Source organism: Venturia canescens, chromosome 2 (assembly GCF_019457755.1).
Source record: "Venturia canescens isolate UGA chromosome 2, ASM1945775v1, whole genome shotgun sequence".
Lineage (NCBI taxonomy): Eukaryota > Metazoa > Arthropoda > Insecta > Hymenoptera > Ichneumonidae > Venturia > Venturia canescens.
Genome location: NC_057422.1, coordinates 15,554,311 through 15,573,111, shown reverse-complemented (window position 1 = coordinate 15,573,111; position 18,801 = coordinate 15,554,311). Strand labels below are relative to the sequence as shown.

Here is an 18,801-nt window from a genome sequence, read left to right as displayed (position 1 = left end):
CCCACTGAGAACAGATTTAGTTTATTATAATGCGCTGAAAATCCGAGAAAAAAGTCAACTACACCCAGGACATCCAATACTTTCAATTACTATTTGCATTTTTTCTCAAGTTGCCTGCTCGTCTTTCGATGCGGTTTTCGTTTGATTCTATCACACGAGCTCCGATCTTCCAGATAAATAACAACTGAAGTGTCATTATTGATAATCATGCAAACGGTTCCCTCTGGGAAAGAAATTCTCCGAAAATTTTCAAGGGATAAAGCCCGAGCGCGCGATTCAAAGCTCGCTTCGTAATGATGTTATTTCCACAGTAATTGGTGCTGGCTCCACGATGACAATAGGTTTTATCTGTGCTACTTGTGAAAACTGATGAATCAGTAGCTCAATTGAATTGAGCCGGACTGAATTAGTGAGAGCCCCGTTGAATTTCATTAATCTTTATTTCAATTTAGTTTAATTTGGGACTCGAATAAATAATGATAATCATAAGTAAATATTTATTCCGACGTATCCAACAAAAGATCTGTTAACATTTAATTAACTCTGTTCTGAGTGCGGATTGCTGCATACGTGCCTCGTGAACCGTTATATATTACTGCTCTTTCACGATCGCGTGTGGCCCGGGGCCAGGACCCAAGATTTTCGACGCCTCGCGGTGCCTCGTTAAGGCGCTTCTATCGAAGAAATATTATTCAAATTCCGTACACACGTGTACGTGTATGTGGATATATAAAGTTGTATATGAAAGTTAGTGAATATTGATAACGATCGAAATATTCCTGAGTTTCCAGATATTTCACGACGAATCGCGTGATTTTAACGCGTTTCCATCAAATTTATTTTTTTTCTATTCTTTTTTTTCACATTGTCGAACACGCTTCTCGTCATTCTAATTTATGCTCTCCAATTACGATGGTGAGCTTTATCGCGCAACGCCTTTTTCGCTCGTCACTTCATCATACACTTTAGTTCTTCATTTCAGTCTTACTCAAAGTCCTTTTTTTTCCTTTCTATATTTTAATATCTTATTCGCACTAATTCATGGCTCTACTTGACTTTGTTAGAGGTTTAGAGCTTCGGGAGTGGCGCAGATTTGTTTGATCATTATAACTCTTCCTATGCTTTTATTTATACTCGTATTCGTTCACGCGTATGAAGGTTTCTCGTTATTACGAATGCCCCGTATAGAAAGAGAAAAGAAGTAGTGAAGCCCACCGCGGGAGCGAAGACTATACTAACTTCGTGTTTTATATTTCTCACATTGAAGGTGTAGATACCGCAGCGGGAGATAAATTCAATCGAATATCGTGTGGCATTGGTTGAGCCACATTTCAATCGTACATTCTGCTGGACCGTTTGTGTCATAAGTTTTTTAGAAACTGGAATTTGAGCACTCCGGTTGTTACGTTGCTATGATAGATGTTGAGTCTGTTCAGCGTGGCGCGAGCTACTCGCACGCTTGTTAAAATCATTTTTACTTTTTTTTCTTAGTAGTAACGAAATGTTTTCTTTTGTGTTTCAGGTTACCACAGCTTGCCGTCTTAGCGAAGATTTTGTGCCTCCTGATGGTGAGTAAGCTGAAATTATGGGAGAGATAAAAATTAGAAGTTCAATATAATTTCGGGTAAAATAGAAAAAACCCAGTGCTCGTTTATGAGTAGGCTTGTCCAGGTCCATCTTTCAATATAAAAGCGGATGAGAATACAAAAGCGAAGTTATAACAACAATTTTTCTACTCTGATACAAATTGTTGAGCAGAAACGCGAATTAATAAATTTTCCTAGTTGATCAAATCTCTCGAATGGCAAAAGTAACACGTTTTTTCTCTTCGTGTGTCGGTGTACCTTTATGCGAGGAAGAGAGAGAGAGAGAGAGAGAGAAAGAAGGAGAACAGAGATATATAAAAAGGCAGCGATAAATTCTGCAAACCCAAGCTCATAAACTCTCGGAACTAATGATCCGAGGCTTGCTCTTTTTTCACTCCAAAAACTCGTTTTACAGCAGCGAATATCGAGTCTCGAATATCAGACAAGGTTTTTCTTTCGTTGAGTGAGTAGTTGGCGAATTTTATAGACGGTGTTATATTTTTACATCTGCTTTGGTAAATCGGCGCGTCAGGATCGTCTTACTGTTATTGCTGATGCATTGCACTTTTGTTTTTTTACAAAACCGTGGATTCTCCTGTGAAATTGAATGACTAAGAGAGATCGTCGATTATCGCGCCGACAGCATCGCACTATTCCATTTTTATATGCATGATTAGCGCGGCAAGATGAATTTCAAAGTCACTTTCCTCATTCTGGGAGAACTTAAATGAACTTAGAAATATTTACCCAATGGCTCGACCAACTTTTGACCATTTCGTCGAAACTGATCAACATGGAAAAAATTTTTCTGCCGAAAATTTGAAATATCTTTAAAAACAGTACGCCCAGTTAGTGAATTCAGAACATTGCACTTTCCTCTATAATAAGAGGCAGTGTCAAGGAGTCGGAAAGGCTGCGATTCCAAACGCCCAAAAAAGCACCCAAACCCCAGTCAGTCACGGTTCGATACAGTGTCGAATTTCTCTGCGTGCCCAACGAATGGACTTTTTCGCACACCCACGCTTTAGAAAGATCGACACCGGCTGATATATTGGTCAGTTTTTTTCATGCTCGATTGAACTGGATCTTACGACGAGAGTTTCGGAATAACTGTTTTTCATCTGTAATTTTGAGACGACGCGCTATTCGCACGATGAGCAGTAAGAAAGATTCAAAACTGATGCAATATTTCAAGCCTCCGAGATCCCAAACACCCTGTAGGCAAATTTATATTTACAGTCTTCTTTACTTCGAATCGATCGAAAAGTCTGATCGCATAAACTCCGTATCGATCTGTAATTACGTGAAGAAGGATCACTCTTTTCACGGAAAGAGAGGGCCATGGGGGACCCTCCGTTATTATCCTATTACCAAAAAAGAAAGCCGTAGTTCGGATATCTTATATTTAAGAGATTTATGGACCAGTGAATCCCCCGCACGTGACGTAACATATACAACTCGATGATCGCGGTCAAACGAATAATTAAAACGCTTGGGTTCTACCCGACGAGACGAAACTGTCCGCAGAAGTGGTTAATTAATCGTGTCTCTCGCGACGTATATCCATGCAAGTATATGTACGTCAATAATGCTCGTAGAATTCATCGCCGGCGTCTGTAAAGCAGATAAATATATTAAAAAAATGCTACGTCGCGTGGCCCGACGCAGTGACGAAAAAAAAACCAAAAACTTAGAGTCCTTAATTCTCGCCACGAGATTTCTCTCGCTTCTTCTTACTCCGCGTGCAAGCTTCCTCTGGCTTTCGACATCTAATTGACTCGAGCGTAAAATATTATATCCTAGAGAGTTCTCAAGCCGCGCGCATACATTGTCGTAAAATCGAACGCGAGTCGTTAAAAATGGATACGCTGCTGGATAACTCGATGAGTCTGTATATCACGAAAGCTTTGTCTCGCTGCTGCGGACTATTACGAGAAAAAGACGGAAATTGACGTCGCTGTGTTAATGGCCTTTTTCTACTCTTCGCTAAGACGCAACTTCGAACGCATCTCCCGGGAGGACGAGTGGGGTAGTGAACGGGAAAATATATATACTTATACAATCGATCTCGAGACTGTCGAACGACTCTCTAACAATTTGCAATAGAACCGAGAAGAGCTCAACGGCGTCGCGATATACACACGAATCGATCGTAAAAGTCGAGAATACTTCTTATTACCGTAGAATATAAAATAGCATAGAAGCACGAGGATATTCCGTGAGATTGATGACGGAGGCTTGGACCGTTGAACTTTGGTTCGATTATTGGAAATTTTAGAGCAAGTGAAAAAATGAGGGGGCGGAAAATTGATTGAATCTTCAGACCCGAGTTCGAACGAGGGAGAAACCGACTTTGGATAATAGCGAAATTCGGAAGTTTGCTTCGACCATTTTAAACCGTCTACGAATTAAGACGATGACGAATTTTTCTGGTTTTGTTGCAGGTGGTGATGTGCGGGGCGATGCCGGCAATGGTGCGCTCCGTGAGTCTCTATTCGACTTGCAGCAGCAACAATGTTACCGTAATCGGCCGCACGGTCAAAACCATGACCAAAGCCGACCAAATAGCACCTTACCGTAAGTTTCATTTATTTTTTATTGACCGTATAGTTAGAATATATTCATGAGCGTAGAGTTTACTCGTACAGAAAATGTTCTCACGAGTCAAACCGTAAGAATGGTCTTCCTCCAAGAACTGATCTCGAAGTTTCGTTTTGAATTTATAGAAATTTATGCTTCTGAGCGCTATACACGAACGCGTAAAAAGTGAAGTACCAAAGCCCCAATTTATGCGAACTATATAGCACTGATCAATCGGCTCTTTTCTCTTATCGTTCTGGTATCTTTAACGAGGGAAAAAGGACCACAGAAAGAGGCGATACAAGCAAAAGGAGCCGCCTGGCGTAGAGTTTTTTAATCTTCCCGAAAAGTTTTTTGGTTCCGTTTCCATTCTGTAAACTAATATTGATGAGTATCGAACGGCTCGGAACTCTTGTGCTCATCCTCGACGAAACCGTAGAATCAGCGAAATAGAGCGAGCCCCGCATTCGGACATGAAAGTCAATGTCCGAATGACTCTTAAATCCGGTTTATTTGAAGCGAGGAGATAGAAGACTGTAGAAAAATATAAGTAAATGAAATAGCGAGATGAGTTACAGCATCGTTTTTGGGTGATGATATATTATCGAGATTTTGAGAACATTCGACGCAGTTATTACGCCAAAATCTGTGCGCCTCATCGATGCACAGAAGTTTAGAGCCATGCACTATGCACTCCCGAATGTTCACCGTAACAAATTTCGCATCTAGTGAGCGTTTCAATCTCGCGTGCACGGAATAATTTCACCGCACGAAAATAGTAGCGGCGCCTGATTGTTCGTGGCTTGTTGCACGAACGCACCTCACGTTGTATAGAGGCACATGGTGTACGGCACAAAACGAGTGGTTCGCAAGTTAGGTATGAAGGAAACGGACGAACGAGAACGAGAACTAGCTGTCCGCCCTCCTGCGGCGGCTCTTCTCTGAGAAGCCGATATCCTCGAGATTCGAGGTTTTCTCGCTTATATTATAGGGAGAAAGAGAAGAATATATACCGAAAAAGAGAAGATTCAAAGTAATGGGCAACGTAACGGGCTAAGGCTTCTCACAGGGGGTGGGGAAGAAAGAAGAGAAAATATATAAGCGCTTGAGCAAACAGAGGAGCCACTTTTTCGCACCGCACTCGCGTTGCCGCCTCCAAAGATCCATCATATACGTTCCCCGGTATTCATCCTCTTCTCCGGTAACCACCACGTTTTCTGCAGCTTCGTGTGATGTGTATCGCTCGTTATCCGGATCGTTTCTTTCCGATTTGAAAAATCGTGAGAGCGTACAGCCATAAAGTATTTCTGTGCTTGGACAAACTCTATCCTACACACACGATGCGATTTTTCTCCAACAAATTTTTCGGACATTTACAACGAGCGTGTATTCACGCAGTGACATTGGCCGGTGAAGCGAAGGTCAGGGTCGAAACAAAGGGAAGATGTTGGAATTTCACGAATTTCGTGAAACGTAATGGATACGCGAACCACGAAAAATCCTGCACTGACCTTACCTTGGGAATATCGAAGCTGAGAGCTCAGTGGGCGGCCGTCGCCACAATTGCAACCTTCGTCGTCGGGCTTCCTTGGCCAAGTTAAACCGGAAGAATTGTATATACAGGCGGTCCGTGCTGTTGGATAACGAAAAGCGAATGGTGAAAATTCCCCTCCTACCATCTTTGGCCGACTTTCTCCGAGCAGCATTATTTTCGATTAGGACGACTGAAAATCCACTCACTCAATAAAACCTTCAGCCTCGTTCCTTCGCTGTGTATCGTCGTGGTTACGTCCACATGGACATGCCTACACTCCGCAAGAAGGTAACAGCGTGCTTGGAATTTAATTACTCTAGTATCAAGGAGAACTGTGATTATCGCGTCATGCTGGCAAACCAGGCATATCATATACCTGTCGCACCTTTGATCCGTATGGAAGCTCTCTCACAGATACGCGTAAGAGCACGTTTCTTCTCGATGCATCATCGCGTCCGAGTTCTTTTGCAAGTCCGTATGATATGGTGAGCCAAGCGTGGCCACCGATCGTTTTGGTCTCTCTTTCTTTCTGGCACATTGCGGCGGCGGTGGCGGCTATACGTGAACGATCTTCGTGCGAAAGAGCACGCGAGAAGATGAAAAGACCGCGCGCGCGGGATCCGAGAGCCACAAAGAATACGATGAGAGAGAAGAAGGAATAAGAAAAGGTCGAAGAAGAAGAAGAAGAAGAAGAAGACGAAGAAGAAGGTGCATCGACCAATCGTCCGTTTAGGTGTTAATGATAGGGTCACTATATACTCGCCCGTTCATAACAAGAGCAGCGCTATAGCAGCCCGAGCACAGTTTCTCCTTCGCTTTTTATCTCTCGAAGACGAACACGCTTGCTCGTTCATTCCCTCATACGTTTAAATCGTTCGCTTACTCACTCACTCACTCACCCGCTCTTTTGCCAGCTCTTCTGCTTTGTATTATAACTTTCATGACGCCGACGCCGTGTGCGCGAACTTGCTCGCTTCCTTTCTGCATGCTTTTTACCAGTGGTTCTCCTTCCCCCTTGCTCTCTCATTTGTCCCGTAAAGTTTTCACGCTTCGGGACACACGCAAAGAGCTTCAAGGGTTTATTATACCGACGAAATTCCTCCTTAATATCGTATAGAGAGATTTTCAGTGAATCCTCTTTCGCGGCCTGAATTGAATCGCGAGTTGCGAACCCTGCCGTTTTCGTTGTTTTCGTTCTGGCGTCGCAAATCGGTTGCGCGCGGAGGCCCGCGCGCGCGCGAACACGTACGACTAATATATATGGGGGGGAATCCATTCTTAGCGATCGCTTTCTTTTCTCTTGAAATCTTTAACCCTGGCCGTGCACTCTTCAGGACTTGCCTCTCGCACTTTTATAGTAGAATCTATATAGTCATACGAACGTACGTACATAATCCCCCGCATCGTAGCTCTACCGGGCTCCTCCCACCCATGATTATCCGGCGTAATCGTGCCTAAAAGCCGGTGCCCGCTTTTGATTAAAATTGGCTTTTAATTCATTTGGCAGCCTCTAATCTAGCGCGGTGTCGGCCCGCGATCAGAGGCAGTCTACCCTTTCCCGCGGTTCGAGCCCGTGCGCCCTCTTCACCCCGATCATCCCGGTCATACCAGCGCATCCATATTTTTTTCGATCACTTATTATTCCAGCGTTAGGAGGGAGGACCGAAAGTTTACTCCGAATAGAAATTCATTTTCGCCGCGCTTCATTGTCCTTGCTCAAACTAATCACGGTGATTCAAACTCGTGTCAACTTCGAGTGTCTTCTCTTCGTCAACATTAGATCGTTCATCTTCGGTGTGAAAGTCCGGCGACTCGGGCAGCTTCTTCTTTGCCCGTTTTTCACCGGAGAGCTGCCAGGTTGTCTGAGCGTTATTTCTATGCAACGGTTACGACATTCAAATACCGATCTGTGGCTGATTCGAATTTTCCATCGACCCCGAGCCCCAACTCGGTTCAATTATGTCTCCATTTACCTCTCGAAGACGGAGCAAATCTCACGGCAAACTAAGCGACGTGATCAAATGCCGATCACCCGTTTCACTTAAAAATTCAACTCTTCTAAACAGTCTCCCCCTCAGTTTATCATCGATTCTAGGAAAAGAAAAGTTTCTTCCGGTGATCCACGAATAAAAAGGAGTTTTTTCTTAGCTTGGTTTTACGGTACCGTAGGCCCTATAGATATATTAGATATCCGTGTTGTATCTCATCTCGAGAGGTCTTTAATTAGTACGAAGGAATTTTTTCAAGAAGCATCTTGAGCGGGATGAAAAGCCGCTCGCTCGGGTATTCTCCTGCTCTCTCCCTCTCTCGTTGAGTAATCTGCATCTCGAGGTAAGAGCGTATACGAGATTACGCGCTCGTTTGAAACGTTCCCGCTGTAATAACCGTGATAAAATCGTCCTTGAGAGCTGTGCACCGTGCTCTGGAGCTGCTCGCAGCTCCTCATCGTCCGCTTTCTTATAGATATACTATGCTTCACCTGGAAAAGAGAGCGCGCGCGTCCGCTCGAATTACCCAACGATCGATTGATCTCGATCCTCGAGATTGCGACTCCTCTCTTCTCAGGAGAGCGAGCTTAGATGTGCAAGGATAGAAGACGATTAGCCCCCGGAGGCACGATAAGCGGTGCGGGCCACAGAGGCCCCCGGAGGGAGAACAAATTGTCCGAGTTTGCGAGACTCTACCAGGGCGTTATCGCCTCGACTATGCTCAGTACGAGAAAGAGACGCGGAGAGAAGCAAAGGAAAAGAGAGGAGGCAGAAAAAGTGAGAAAAAGAGAATGAGATCTCACTGATAGTTGGAAGGACTGCGCACGGTGTGTATAGTAAAGAACATTCGAAACGCCCGTGGTCAGCTTGAGGCGAGAGGAGAGCGCATCGGTGATAGCCACCGTGAGAGATGCAATCGGCGTTCCATCGCTGGCATATATTCAATTAATTAATGGAAGCGGTGCAATTAATTGAAGTGGATCGTTCGCGACCAGGACAGCTATGAGCATTAATATTATGTATGTGTGTATTCGTTGATACTTGGCGTGCATGTGCATGTGGGTGTGGATGCATTTTTGCATTGTACATCCGAGCTCGAAGAGTTTTACTGATACGCCGTCATGCTTTTTTGCTTTTTCTTTCGATCGTCACCGCGTAGATTGTATACGGTTCACATGTTCTCGGACATTTTCGAATTGACTCTCTTCCTTTTTCTCGGTTCATTTTCTTTGATTGAAGGTACTTTTTCTTGGTTACTTTGACGGAGCGAGGGAGCTTCCAAGTTGTAGTGCACGGCGCTGCAGTGACGTTTGTCGTCGTTGCCATATTCGCGTTTACTTATACTCCGTGGATATACTTCGCGTGTAGTGTTGAGGCACAGCGACAAATATACGAGGACGAAAGAGAGGAAAATAGAGAGAAGAAAAAAGATTGAGAACAGGAAAAGCAACGGCAGCAAAGGAGCAAAAAACTTTACGAGGCAGTTCGGGGACATTCTTGATTCCGATGTGGTTGCTCTCCTCGTTCAGGCGTGAGCCCCCGACGAGAACCACTTGAATTTAACGAGGTACCGGTGGTGGCGGCCGGGCCACCCTGCACACCGGCCTCCCTTTCCAGCAACTCTCTCACACACGCTCCATTTCTCATTCGTCGCCATGGGAAGGCGCCTCGAAAAATTCTACCAAATCTTTCGGTCTTTTCGTCGCGTCGTACGTGCGCGTCGATTTTTCCATCTTGTGGTGTGCAACCGGCTCATCGCGGCATCAATCGACTCCGCCATGAATGAGAGAAGCGAACGTTGAGCTGGCCACAATCAACGGAGCGTGTAATTCCGGAAATGTGTCTACGCACACTCTAACTCGGAGTCCCTTAATCCTCTACTCGGAATTCGTCGCTTCTTTTGTTTCTTCCACGAGTCAACTCGTGCCCATTTTCGTTGTTGAATCGGTGCGTGCAGAAAGGGGTTCCATACTTGTCACTCGTGTAGCTAAATGCCTCCATTTTTTTGTCCGACATTCCTTCGTGACGAACAAAGACAGATTCTCCAGGATGTGAGGCGAGGAATTGTCCAGAGAACACAAGAGAATGAGAGTACATTGCGTATTGAAATTTCGTAATATTTTTCGGATATGGAAACTGTTTTATGTGTTGGCAAGGGTATACTAGTTGCTCGAGTATACGCATGAAGGGAAAAAACGAACACAGCCGTAAGCTTGACACTGCGAAGAGGTGCACTTTGCAGGGTCGTGGCTCGGGTACGTTGCCGTACGAGCCAGCCCGTTGTGGCCTGTTAAGTGGCAAAGCACACACCGTCTGTGTCTCCTTCATTAGCACCAACTAGCCACAAGCAAATGGCTACAGCGAGTCCGTGACAATTCACCAGCAGTTCCTCTTTCTTTCCCCGTACACAACTCTGTCTGAACATGAGGCAATGCCGCCATCCTCCTCGTCGTAGTGGCGTTTGTTCACCAAGAATAAGAGGCGCGCGGAGAGGCTTCTCACCGGTGTGGGTACAAGTCGCTCTTGCCATAAACCTCGACAAGGCTTCTCTTCTGAGAAACGCCACTTTGCATATGAGTGTGCGAGTGTGTGTCCCTCCCTGTGCATACGTGTACGTTGTGAGCATGTGCGCTTGTATTTTGACGCACGAATCACCCGTTCACGCCCTGTGCACAATCAAACGCACATATGCATTTATATGTTTCCTCATAACATGTTCTTTGGAGGTCAGGAAACGTCCGAAATACCAATATTAATATCAAGTACGCATACTACGGAAGGTCGATCTTTATTAAACGGAAAAAATGCTCTTTTGCTTCACTTTCTTCGTTACGATTGTCTAACACGTTGAATATTTTTATTTTGTTACAGAGTTGCTAACCACACAGTCGGAAGACTTTAGTGGGAAACTGTACATCTACGCTGAAAAGACCCAACGATACATCTGTTTTAATAAACGCTGGAAACCCGTCGCTTTGGTAATTATTAAAATTATTTGTGATCGATTGCTCTCTGTTCAGGCTCGAATAACTACCAATAACCTTGGAATCTGCACCTCCTCGTCGCTTCAAATTTATCTGAATTGCTGTTAATAATTTCTTTGTTCGTTCTAAGCGAATAATAGAGCAGAGAAAAACAAGGATGACATGGGAGTGACGTGAAAATATTTTAATTTTGTGATTACAGCTGAAGAAACAAAGGGACGCGATGTGCCAGTTCTACGAGTCATACAACGGGGCATTTTTTAGGTACAGAAGCGCGGTCGATAGCAGTTACATGCTCGGTTTCAACAAGTTGGGCAAAGCGATAAGAAACCGGCGAGGTCGTCCGGAGTGTTTCAATTTTCTAAAATACAATCCAAACATGGAGGAACGTTTGGAACGCCACAACGACCTGGTTTCGGGTAGGACAGGTGCAAATAAAAATGGTGGAAAAGGAAGCAGCAACGCGAACGGGGGTAATGCTGGTCCTCGTCATGGCGGCTCAACGTCGCGACGAGAAATGTTGCAGCATGCGAGAAAGCATCTACAGCAGCCAGCCTCAACGTCGTCGCATAATCAACAACACAAAGCGAAGAAAATTCTTTTCCAAGCGGATGAAGTGCCGAGAGAAACGATGACAATGTCGATGCCGCATCGTCACAGACACTCGAATCGTCTAAAGCAGCCACACGAAGACGTCACCAGCCCCCGGAGACGACATCACCAGAGTCGTCTCCTCGAGGCTAGCAAGTATTGAGCCAACGTTCGTATACCCGCATATACATAATATATAGCATATATATATATATATATATATATATAGAAACACATATATATGTATACATTATACATAAAATACAGCTCGGCTCGAAGATCAAGACTGCCTCTCACCTGTGACACTACGAGATCTACTCGCGGCTAGTACTATTTAAATAATAAAGAAGAAGAGAAGAAAACAAAATCGAACAATGATGGGCGATCGGAGACTTCGAAGGCTCCACAGGAACGAGGATTCAGCGTGCTGGAACTTTATCTTGATTGTGTCATTGAAAGCGCTATATATTTATATGGTATATAAATGTGACCAGCGAAAGAAAGATCAATTAAAATTCTGCATTGGTTGTTGCCTCGAAGCGATCTCCCGGTTGATCCGACACGAAGCTGTCAGGTGCGTGAGTCACGGAAAATCCGTGCAGGAGTGCTGCAGGTCTTGTGTCTTGTGATGCACATGGCGCGTTCTGCGCTTATCGACCAATCACAATGCTCCGTAGCTGTATTTGCGCGTGCGCGGTGGATCAACGTCGGATCAATGAACGGGAACGCACGTGTCGTTGTACGCCGAGATCCAGCGTTGTCGTCGTCTTCGTCGAAATGTCGCAATTGCTGTCAGCGCCGCTGCAATCGCGCTGCCGTTATTCTTCCGACGTTTTCAATCACTTCGGAAGTAAAGCGTCAAACCCTCGCTCGCTGCGTCGCAAACTCGCCTGCGCCATGGGAAAAATGACACAACGCCTACCGTAGTGTGTAAAACGCATGAGTGTTTTGTTTTGTTTTCTTTTTTTGGAGTTTTTTTCTTCTCGTCGTGTTGTACATTTCGACGTCATTGCGTGCGTCTACGGTTCATGGATGAGTGCACGCGTGCATTGACACTTGTTACGCTTGATTATAAAACGACGGTCAAGGCGTGACAGCGTCCCGTGTTGTGTCCCTCCGTCAGCGCGTTTTCGTATCCCCTTCGACCCGGTTACAAGCGTAAGAGCTTTTTTTTTACTTGTACAGTTGCGTAATTGGGTTCGAGCGAAGAATGAAAAAAAAAGAAATAGAAAAAGAGGGATTCCCTGCTTTATCAGTCCCCACGAGAATCACGGACTTTTGTGGAACGTTTAACAATTGATTCCTTGTATTTATTCAACCTTTTTTTCTTACAAATCGTAAGAAATATTTATCTTTGTTCCAAGTAACACTCGTCACGGTAGATTCGTCTCAGCAACGTGAGTTTTTGGGACATGTTTCACAGCAGTCCATTTACAATTGTATCGAAGGGCATTATCCAGGACTTCCTCAATGAGTAATTCAGAAATTTTGGACTCTCGTGTTTTTTCTTTTTAATTCACAATGAGAAACAGGAAATCATCGTTGTAACAGAGTCAAAGATGAGTCTTGATAGAATGCTCCGAACAGCTGTTCGTCATAGGCCGAAGTAATCGACCGTTTACGATGTAAATTTCGAGAGGTTCTTTACCATTCCGAGATCTTAACCCAGTTTTCATTCCACTTTTGGATCCAGTGTCATAATGAACAAACTTCACATCCGTCGATGTATAAAAATGTACGGAGCGAGAACACAATTCGAAATAAATTGTTAGTGTGTTTGTTTTTTTCGTTTTTCAACGTTTCCATCAGTTTTGGGACACGAGCCGCCAGTCACTTCGTCGTAGCGATACAGGTGTATGAATGCACGCGAGTTATTCATACGCGAAAGTTAATGCTCGTGCATCCTCCCGAGTAAACTATGATCTAACGTCTAGAGAGAGGAAGGGAGGGAGAGAGATGACATGGGAATGCAAATGTAAGTGTGTGTGTGTGTGTGTCGTCGCGTGTGTGATTGACCGATTGTGAGAATGTGTTTGTTTGTTTGTTTGTTCATTTGTTTGCTTGTTGATGAAGGCGTGCGAGTGCGTGTAATATACTACTTCATACCGTTAATAAATTTAATCCTTAGGACGCTACTGCAGACTGTATTACTAGGTTAGGTACACGATAGTTATAACGCGGTGACGACTCCGCGAAGAGATTCTTATCAACGACGTCAGGAATTTTGGTCACTTTCGATTCTCATATTGGTGAAAATTAATAATAATAATCATAATAATAAATAATATTAACGATAATGGTAATGATAATGTTAATGATAATAATAATTAAAAAAAAAAAAAAAAGAAATAATAATAATTGAAAGGAAAAAAGAAAACCATTAGGAATGATTTTCGTGAGGTTGAAACAAAGCCAAAGTGCCTCACGTCGTTATTCAACATTCGTGCGCGCAGAGTCGTTGCTCAAGGAGCGTCTGTCCCTTCCCGAAAGAAAGAAAATCCACGAAAGACATGAAAATTATAATCGCTCCCTAGGTAGCTTATTTATTGAAATCACGATTAGGTACTAATACGAAACCGACCCGAACCGAACCTTCCTTTCTTCGGTGCGTATTTTAGAGAGAGAAAAAAAAACGAAAAAATAAAAAACAAAATAAAACGAAACGAATGAACAGGAATAACAAAAACTTTGAACAAAAATGTATGTTGCTCTCTTTGCCCTGGTTGCTGCTGCTGCTGCTGCTGCTGCTGCTGCCGCTGCTGCTGCCGCTGTATACAACATTGGGATCTTCCCTCAATGCATTTCACTTTTTTTAATCCAAAGACTCTTCCCCCCCCCCCCCCCTCCGCCCTTCTCCTACTTCTCCCCTTCATCAATTACACATATTGCAATCGTAAAACGTCTGCGGGTCAGGTAAAGGTCACTTCACGTTATTATTATCTGTATTCCTGAACTCTCGATTATCCCATATTCTCACCTCTTTCAACGCTCGTACGACGAAATCTGATAATACTCAATACCTCATTAGTTAAATGTTACTTATTCGCAATTGATTTTTAAAATGCATTTTGTTACGTGTCATCGGAGATTTGCGAGCGCGTGCGATTTTTAGTTCTTAACGCAAGAAAACGTGAAATTTAGAACTAATTGCGAGAGAAATTAGCGAATTATCTGAGTTAAAAGTATTGGCATTCTCCTTTCGACGTCAGAAGATAAACGCTGAATCTGCATTCTCGCCTTCCCTCGTTCCCATATTTTGTAATAATTTTTCACATTAATGTTCTATCAAATTTCCAATAAAAAAAAAATTCAGTTGTCATTGGTTATGTTTTTTTTTTTTTTCTAAATTTCGACGAACACGACACAAAACGAGGGTTAGGTGAGTGAAAAAGATTCTTTTCTCCAATCTGAGATACACCGTTCACGAAACGATCAATCCGTATACTCGAGATGAGCGTGACACACGACCAAAATCAACGAGAATTTAAAACTAAAAGAATAAAGCAGCCGACCATATTTATACGAGCAAAAAAAAAACGAGACACCGACGCCTGAAGAATTACATAACATACGAGAGTAAAAAACATATTTGACAAGTGAAAAATCCGACACCTATAATTTAATAACGAGACAACTAATATAACGTGTAATGTATTGTATTGTAATATGGTATTGTAATGCCCGTTTAAAAATTAACCTATTCGTTTTTGTATGTGTAAGCATAATCTCACGAAGCGTCGACAATTGAAAAAAAAAAAACAAAAAACAAAAAACAAATAAAAGAATAAAAAAAAAATGCTGCGATTGGCGGCATTGCTCCATGAAAAAAAGAAAAAAAAGCGCAGAATTCCCAATATTTCCGACCTAATCTCACCCTCGTATCAGTATAATTATTCGTAGACGGCCCTCGGGTCGCAGCGGACGTCACACGGTACATCATTTGAACTCAAGTCAAAACAGACCCACAGTCGAGTCGTTTGATCGGAAACGACGATTATTTATTCATACAAAAATATAATAAATAAACGAATGTCACCTTATTTAGGCCTTTCGAAGTGCGCTAACAACGAGTGAAACGCGACGATTAAATTTAAGAATGAAAAAATTCAATACTCGAGAGCTTCAAAGAGAGAAAAAATATCGCTGCTGAATCGATTCGCTGACTTCGCGGCTCCCTCCGGAACTCAATTAACGTTCATCCGATCGCTCATCCAGTCTATAATAGACATAATTCAGTTACCAGTCAATCTCGGCAACGGAGTAGACAGACACCAGATATAGCACATTGATAGCACGACATATATATTACAACGTAATGCATAATCCAACTCCGAGCCGCCCGGCGAACTACGATGACGACTAGCGACTCGACTGTGAGGGTAGCTACCCTCTTGCCTTCGTTTTTTCCCTTTTTATACCGAGAAGAAAAAAATTACAAAACAATAAACATCTATTCTTTTCTTTCGAAGTTCTCTCGCCATGGACGAAATCAGCGACAGGAGCAAGCGAACGAAACAAAAGAAGAATCTGACTACCTTAGATAGATAGTATACATAATGAATAATTAAATAAATAAAGCAACAACAACAACAACAACAACAACAACAACAAAATCTAAATTATAAATATTATATATAAAACAAATATATGAAAGATGTGTATTGTAAGATATTTAATACCGTATGTTAGGCACACTCGATTGATAATTATATATTAATGATGATTATTATGAAAGATAATTATGATGATGATGAATGACGATAATAATAATATTATTAATTAACTAATACTACTAATAATAATAACGTTAATAATAATAATAATAATAATATTGACAATGGTGGAGTCGCGATCGCCGGTGTATTTTTATCAATATAAATAAAAAGATGAAGAAACATAGGAAATTAAATGAGATGGAGAATTAAAGGTGCAACGACGATCGCGGCGTCTGATAACCTACATACACACACACACACACATACACACACATACACATATACACGCACGCACACACACACACACACACACACATACACTATTCGCGTTGTAACATAGAGGCCATACTCCCGTTACCCACTAAATCGATGTGTTGATGTAAACGGGCGTGCTACGATCGTAAAACTTGGCAGCAAATTAAAAAATGATTTTGAACGTTGAGCGTGACAAATCAATAGGAAGTTGTATCTTCTCGTTCTTTTTGTTATTTATACTTTCATTTTTCTATCTTCTTATTGAACGAAAGAGTTTCTGTCTCATGTTTTTTTTCCTCAATCATTATTATTCTCCGAATTTCCGAACGCTGTATGAGTTCTGGCCAAGCGACTTGATTCAATTCTCTTACGTACGAGAGAGATCATTTACAGAAAGGACCTAAATATTATTACGAACATCATTATCACACTCGCCACGTAAACTCCTTCGAAATTGAACGAAAACTCTTCCGCCCTGCATCAAGTGTCTCAGGTACACCTGCGAGCACAGCACGCCCGGCAGCAGCTAGCAATAAATGGAAAAAAAATAAAATAAAATACAAAAAAAAAAAATACAAAAAAAAAATAAGTAACAACAAAACATTCCAACGTAAAATAAAAATCACATTCATACTACGAGTTATGTAACTGTGTGCCGCCGTACAAGAGAAAAGAACACTGTCGAATACATGCTCATAAACTGCTAAAAAGTTTGTAGTTCAATTATTTCACGTTCCCATTATAGTCCTCTTTGCGACTGGATATATGTTGGTGGAGCATCATTGTCTCAAGCATTATTACATCTGCTTCGAATAATGTCGTGCAAAATAGAATACACTTTCAAATGTCTCAATGAAATGGTCAAGTCTCGAGTCACCGTCCTCACAAGTAATGTCACAAAGAAAAGCAGAAAAAAATGGTCGGATAGAAAAAAACGTTTTCTTCAAATGCTTAGGATCCAGACTCCAGACCAATCGATTCTATGGACCGGAATAAAATACTCGAGAAGGTGCTATAAAAAATCGGTAGTAAACGGTTCGACGATATTTTCTAGAGCGGCTCAGACTCAAGTGCATCGCGACTTGAGCATGTTTAACGTGCGAGGAGTGTTGGGAGACAGAGTAAAGCAAGAATGGACACTTCAATTCCGACGGCTTACTTCCTCGAGAGCGTTTTCTGAGGGTCCGAACAATGTTGAAAGATTCTTCAACCCCCTCCCACTCGCATTTTCGGGCGTTCCCTTCCCCTCGTTCTTTATTACGATCGAAAATCGTATTTTGTACAATGGTGTTTTGTAAAACATCGAGGTACCGTTTGCGTGCAGAATAAAGGATCAAAACCGTAGAATTTCTGAGCGAAACGAAGATTTGACTGGTTTGCAGCTTCTTTCTTCACGCGCCACTCGAGTGTTTGATCTGGAAATCATGAACGAGTTCTCCAAACACTCCCCCTATAATATAAGTACTGGTTAGAGCCGTTAAATTTCACCCCTCAAACTAGACTGAAAAGCCAACACCGAGGAGGCAAACCACTTCGGCCCCCCCCCTCCCAGCCCTCGCCCCGGCCGCTCTCGCTGCGAGAAGAGCGGCGACCACAAAAAGGGTCTTATCTTCACGGATCGACGGACGATTCAAAACCCACCGACTGTAGTTATACCATCTATTCGTATACACGACTGTACACATGGCTATGCTTTTACTCAACTACCAGCGGACACGCCATCGATCCACGCATCGACCACCGAAAGCTTTGGCTTACCGGTGAACACCCAACGTCCGCGCCACTGCCGGATCATTCAGCATCCCTCTCCTCCGTCACTATACCCGGCCACCGTATCACACTCGTGTGTCACCGAGGAAAAAAAAAAATAATAATAATCCGTCGGGGAATTTGGTCGAAGATATGTTGCCGAGAATGCCGTGAGAAAATGGGAATGCGACCATCCGAGGGATCTTATGGTCCGATCGAAGCACGATTATTATTTTGTTAGGTCCGATTCTGATTATTCCTGCGGCATTTATTATACGTGGATAAATGATATTAGCAGTTGAGATTAAACCGAATGAGCGGCGATGCTGATGATAATTGATGAGATCCAGATTATTCACGGTACTCGAAAAGACCTGCGGGATTGAGGCGTTACAATACAGACGTGACTCGACGAGTTATAAAATCGAGCGAATACGATTCCCCCAATTAAGATCTCTCAATTAGCGTATCTTATCTCGGGGTCCTGGAGTTCTTATCCTTACGAGGTCACGGCTTCTTTCGTCTCTTATATATTTTTCTCTTTTCCGCTCCTTTGCAAAGTGAACATCGCCGATGAGATATCATTATTACGAGGGGCTCTTCATTAGAATTATTAGCCATTCCGTCAACGAGGATCGGCCGCAAGCGGCGTAATGAAATTCAAAGTCGAATCAGCTCTGATCGCCGTCGGGTGTGTAGTCTTCGTAACAGCCTCGATTTTCTAATCGTTTTGCAGATAACGAATTATGTCGTCGTTGATAGAGAAAATATTTGGGATTCCGATGAAGTATTAAATTCCTCGGTTCACGTCGTTTTATC

General features: G+C 42.8%; 1 protein-coding gene across 5 annotated transcripts in view; it reads left to right on the top strand.

Annotated features, from left to right (window-relative positions):
• Window positions 1–16,943, top strand: part of ths (thisbe) — a 120,951-nt gene extending 104,008 nt beyond the window's left edge. For 4 of the 5 annotated variants that reach the window (XM_043411566.1, XM_043411564.1, XM_043411563.1 and 1 more), the window contains 4 exons: window positions 1,523–1,568; window positions 4,031–4,163; window positions 10,560–10,666; window positions 10,875–16,943. In XM_043411566.1, coding sequence (XP_043267501.1) covers window positions 1,523–1,568; window positions 4,031–4,163; window positions 10,560–10,666; window positions 10,875–11,426 — 838 coding nt within the window. In that variant the 3' untranslated portion in view covers window positions 11,427–16,943. The remainder of the gene's footprint in view (window positions 1–1,522; window positions 1,569–4,030; window positions 4,164–10,559; window positions 10,667–10,874) is intronic. The other variant, XM_043411562.1, reaches the window with a different exon arrangement.
• Window positions 16,944–18,801: the final 1,858 nt, after the last annotated feature.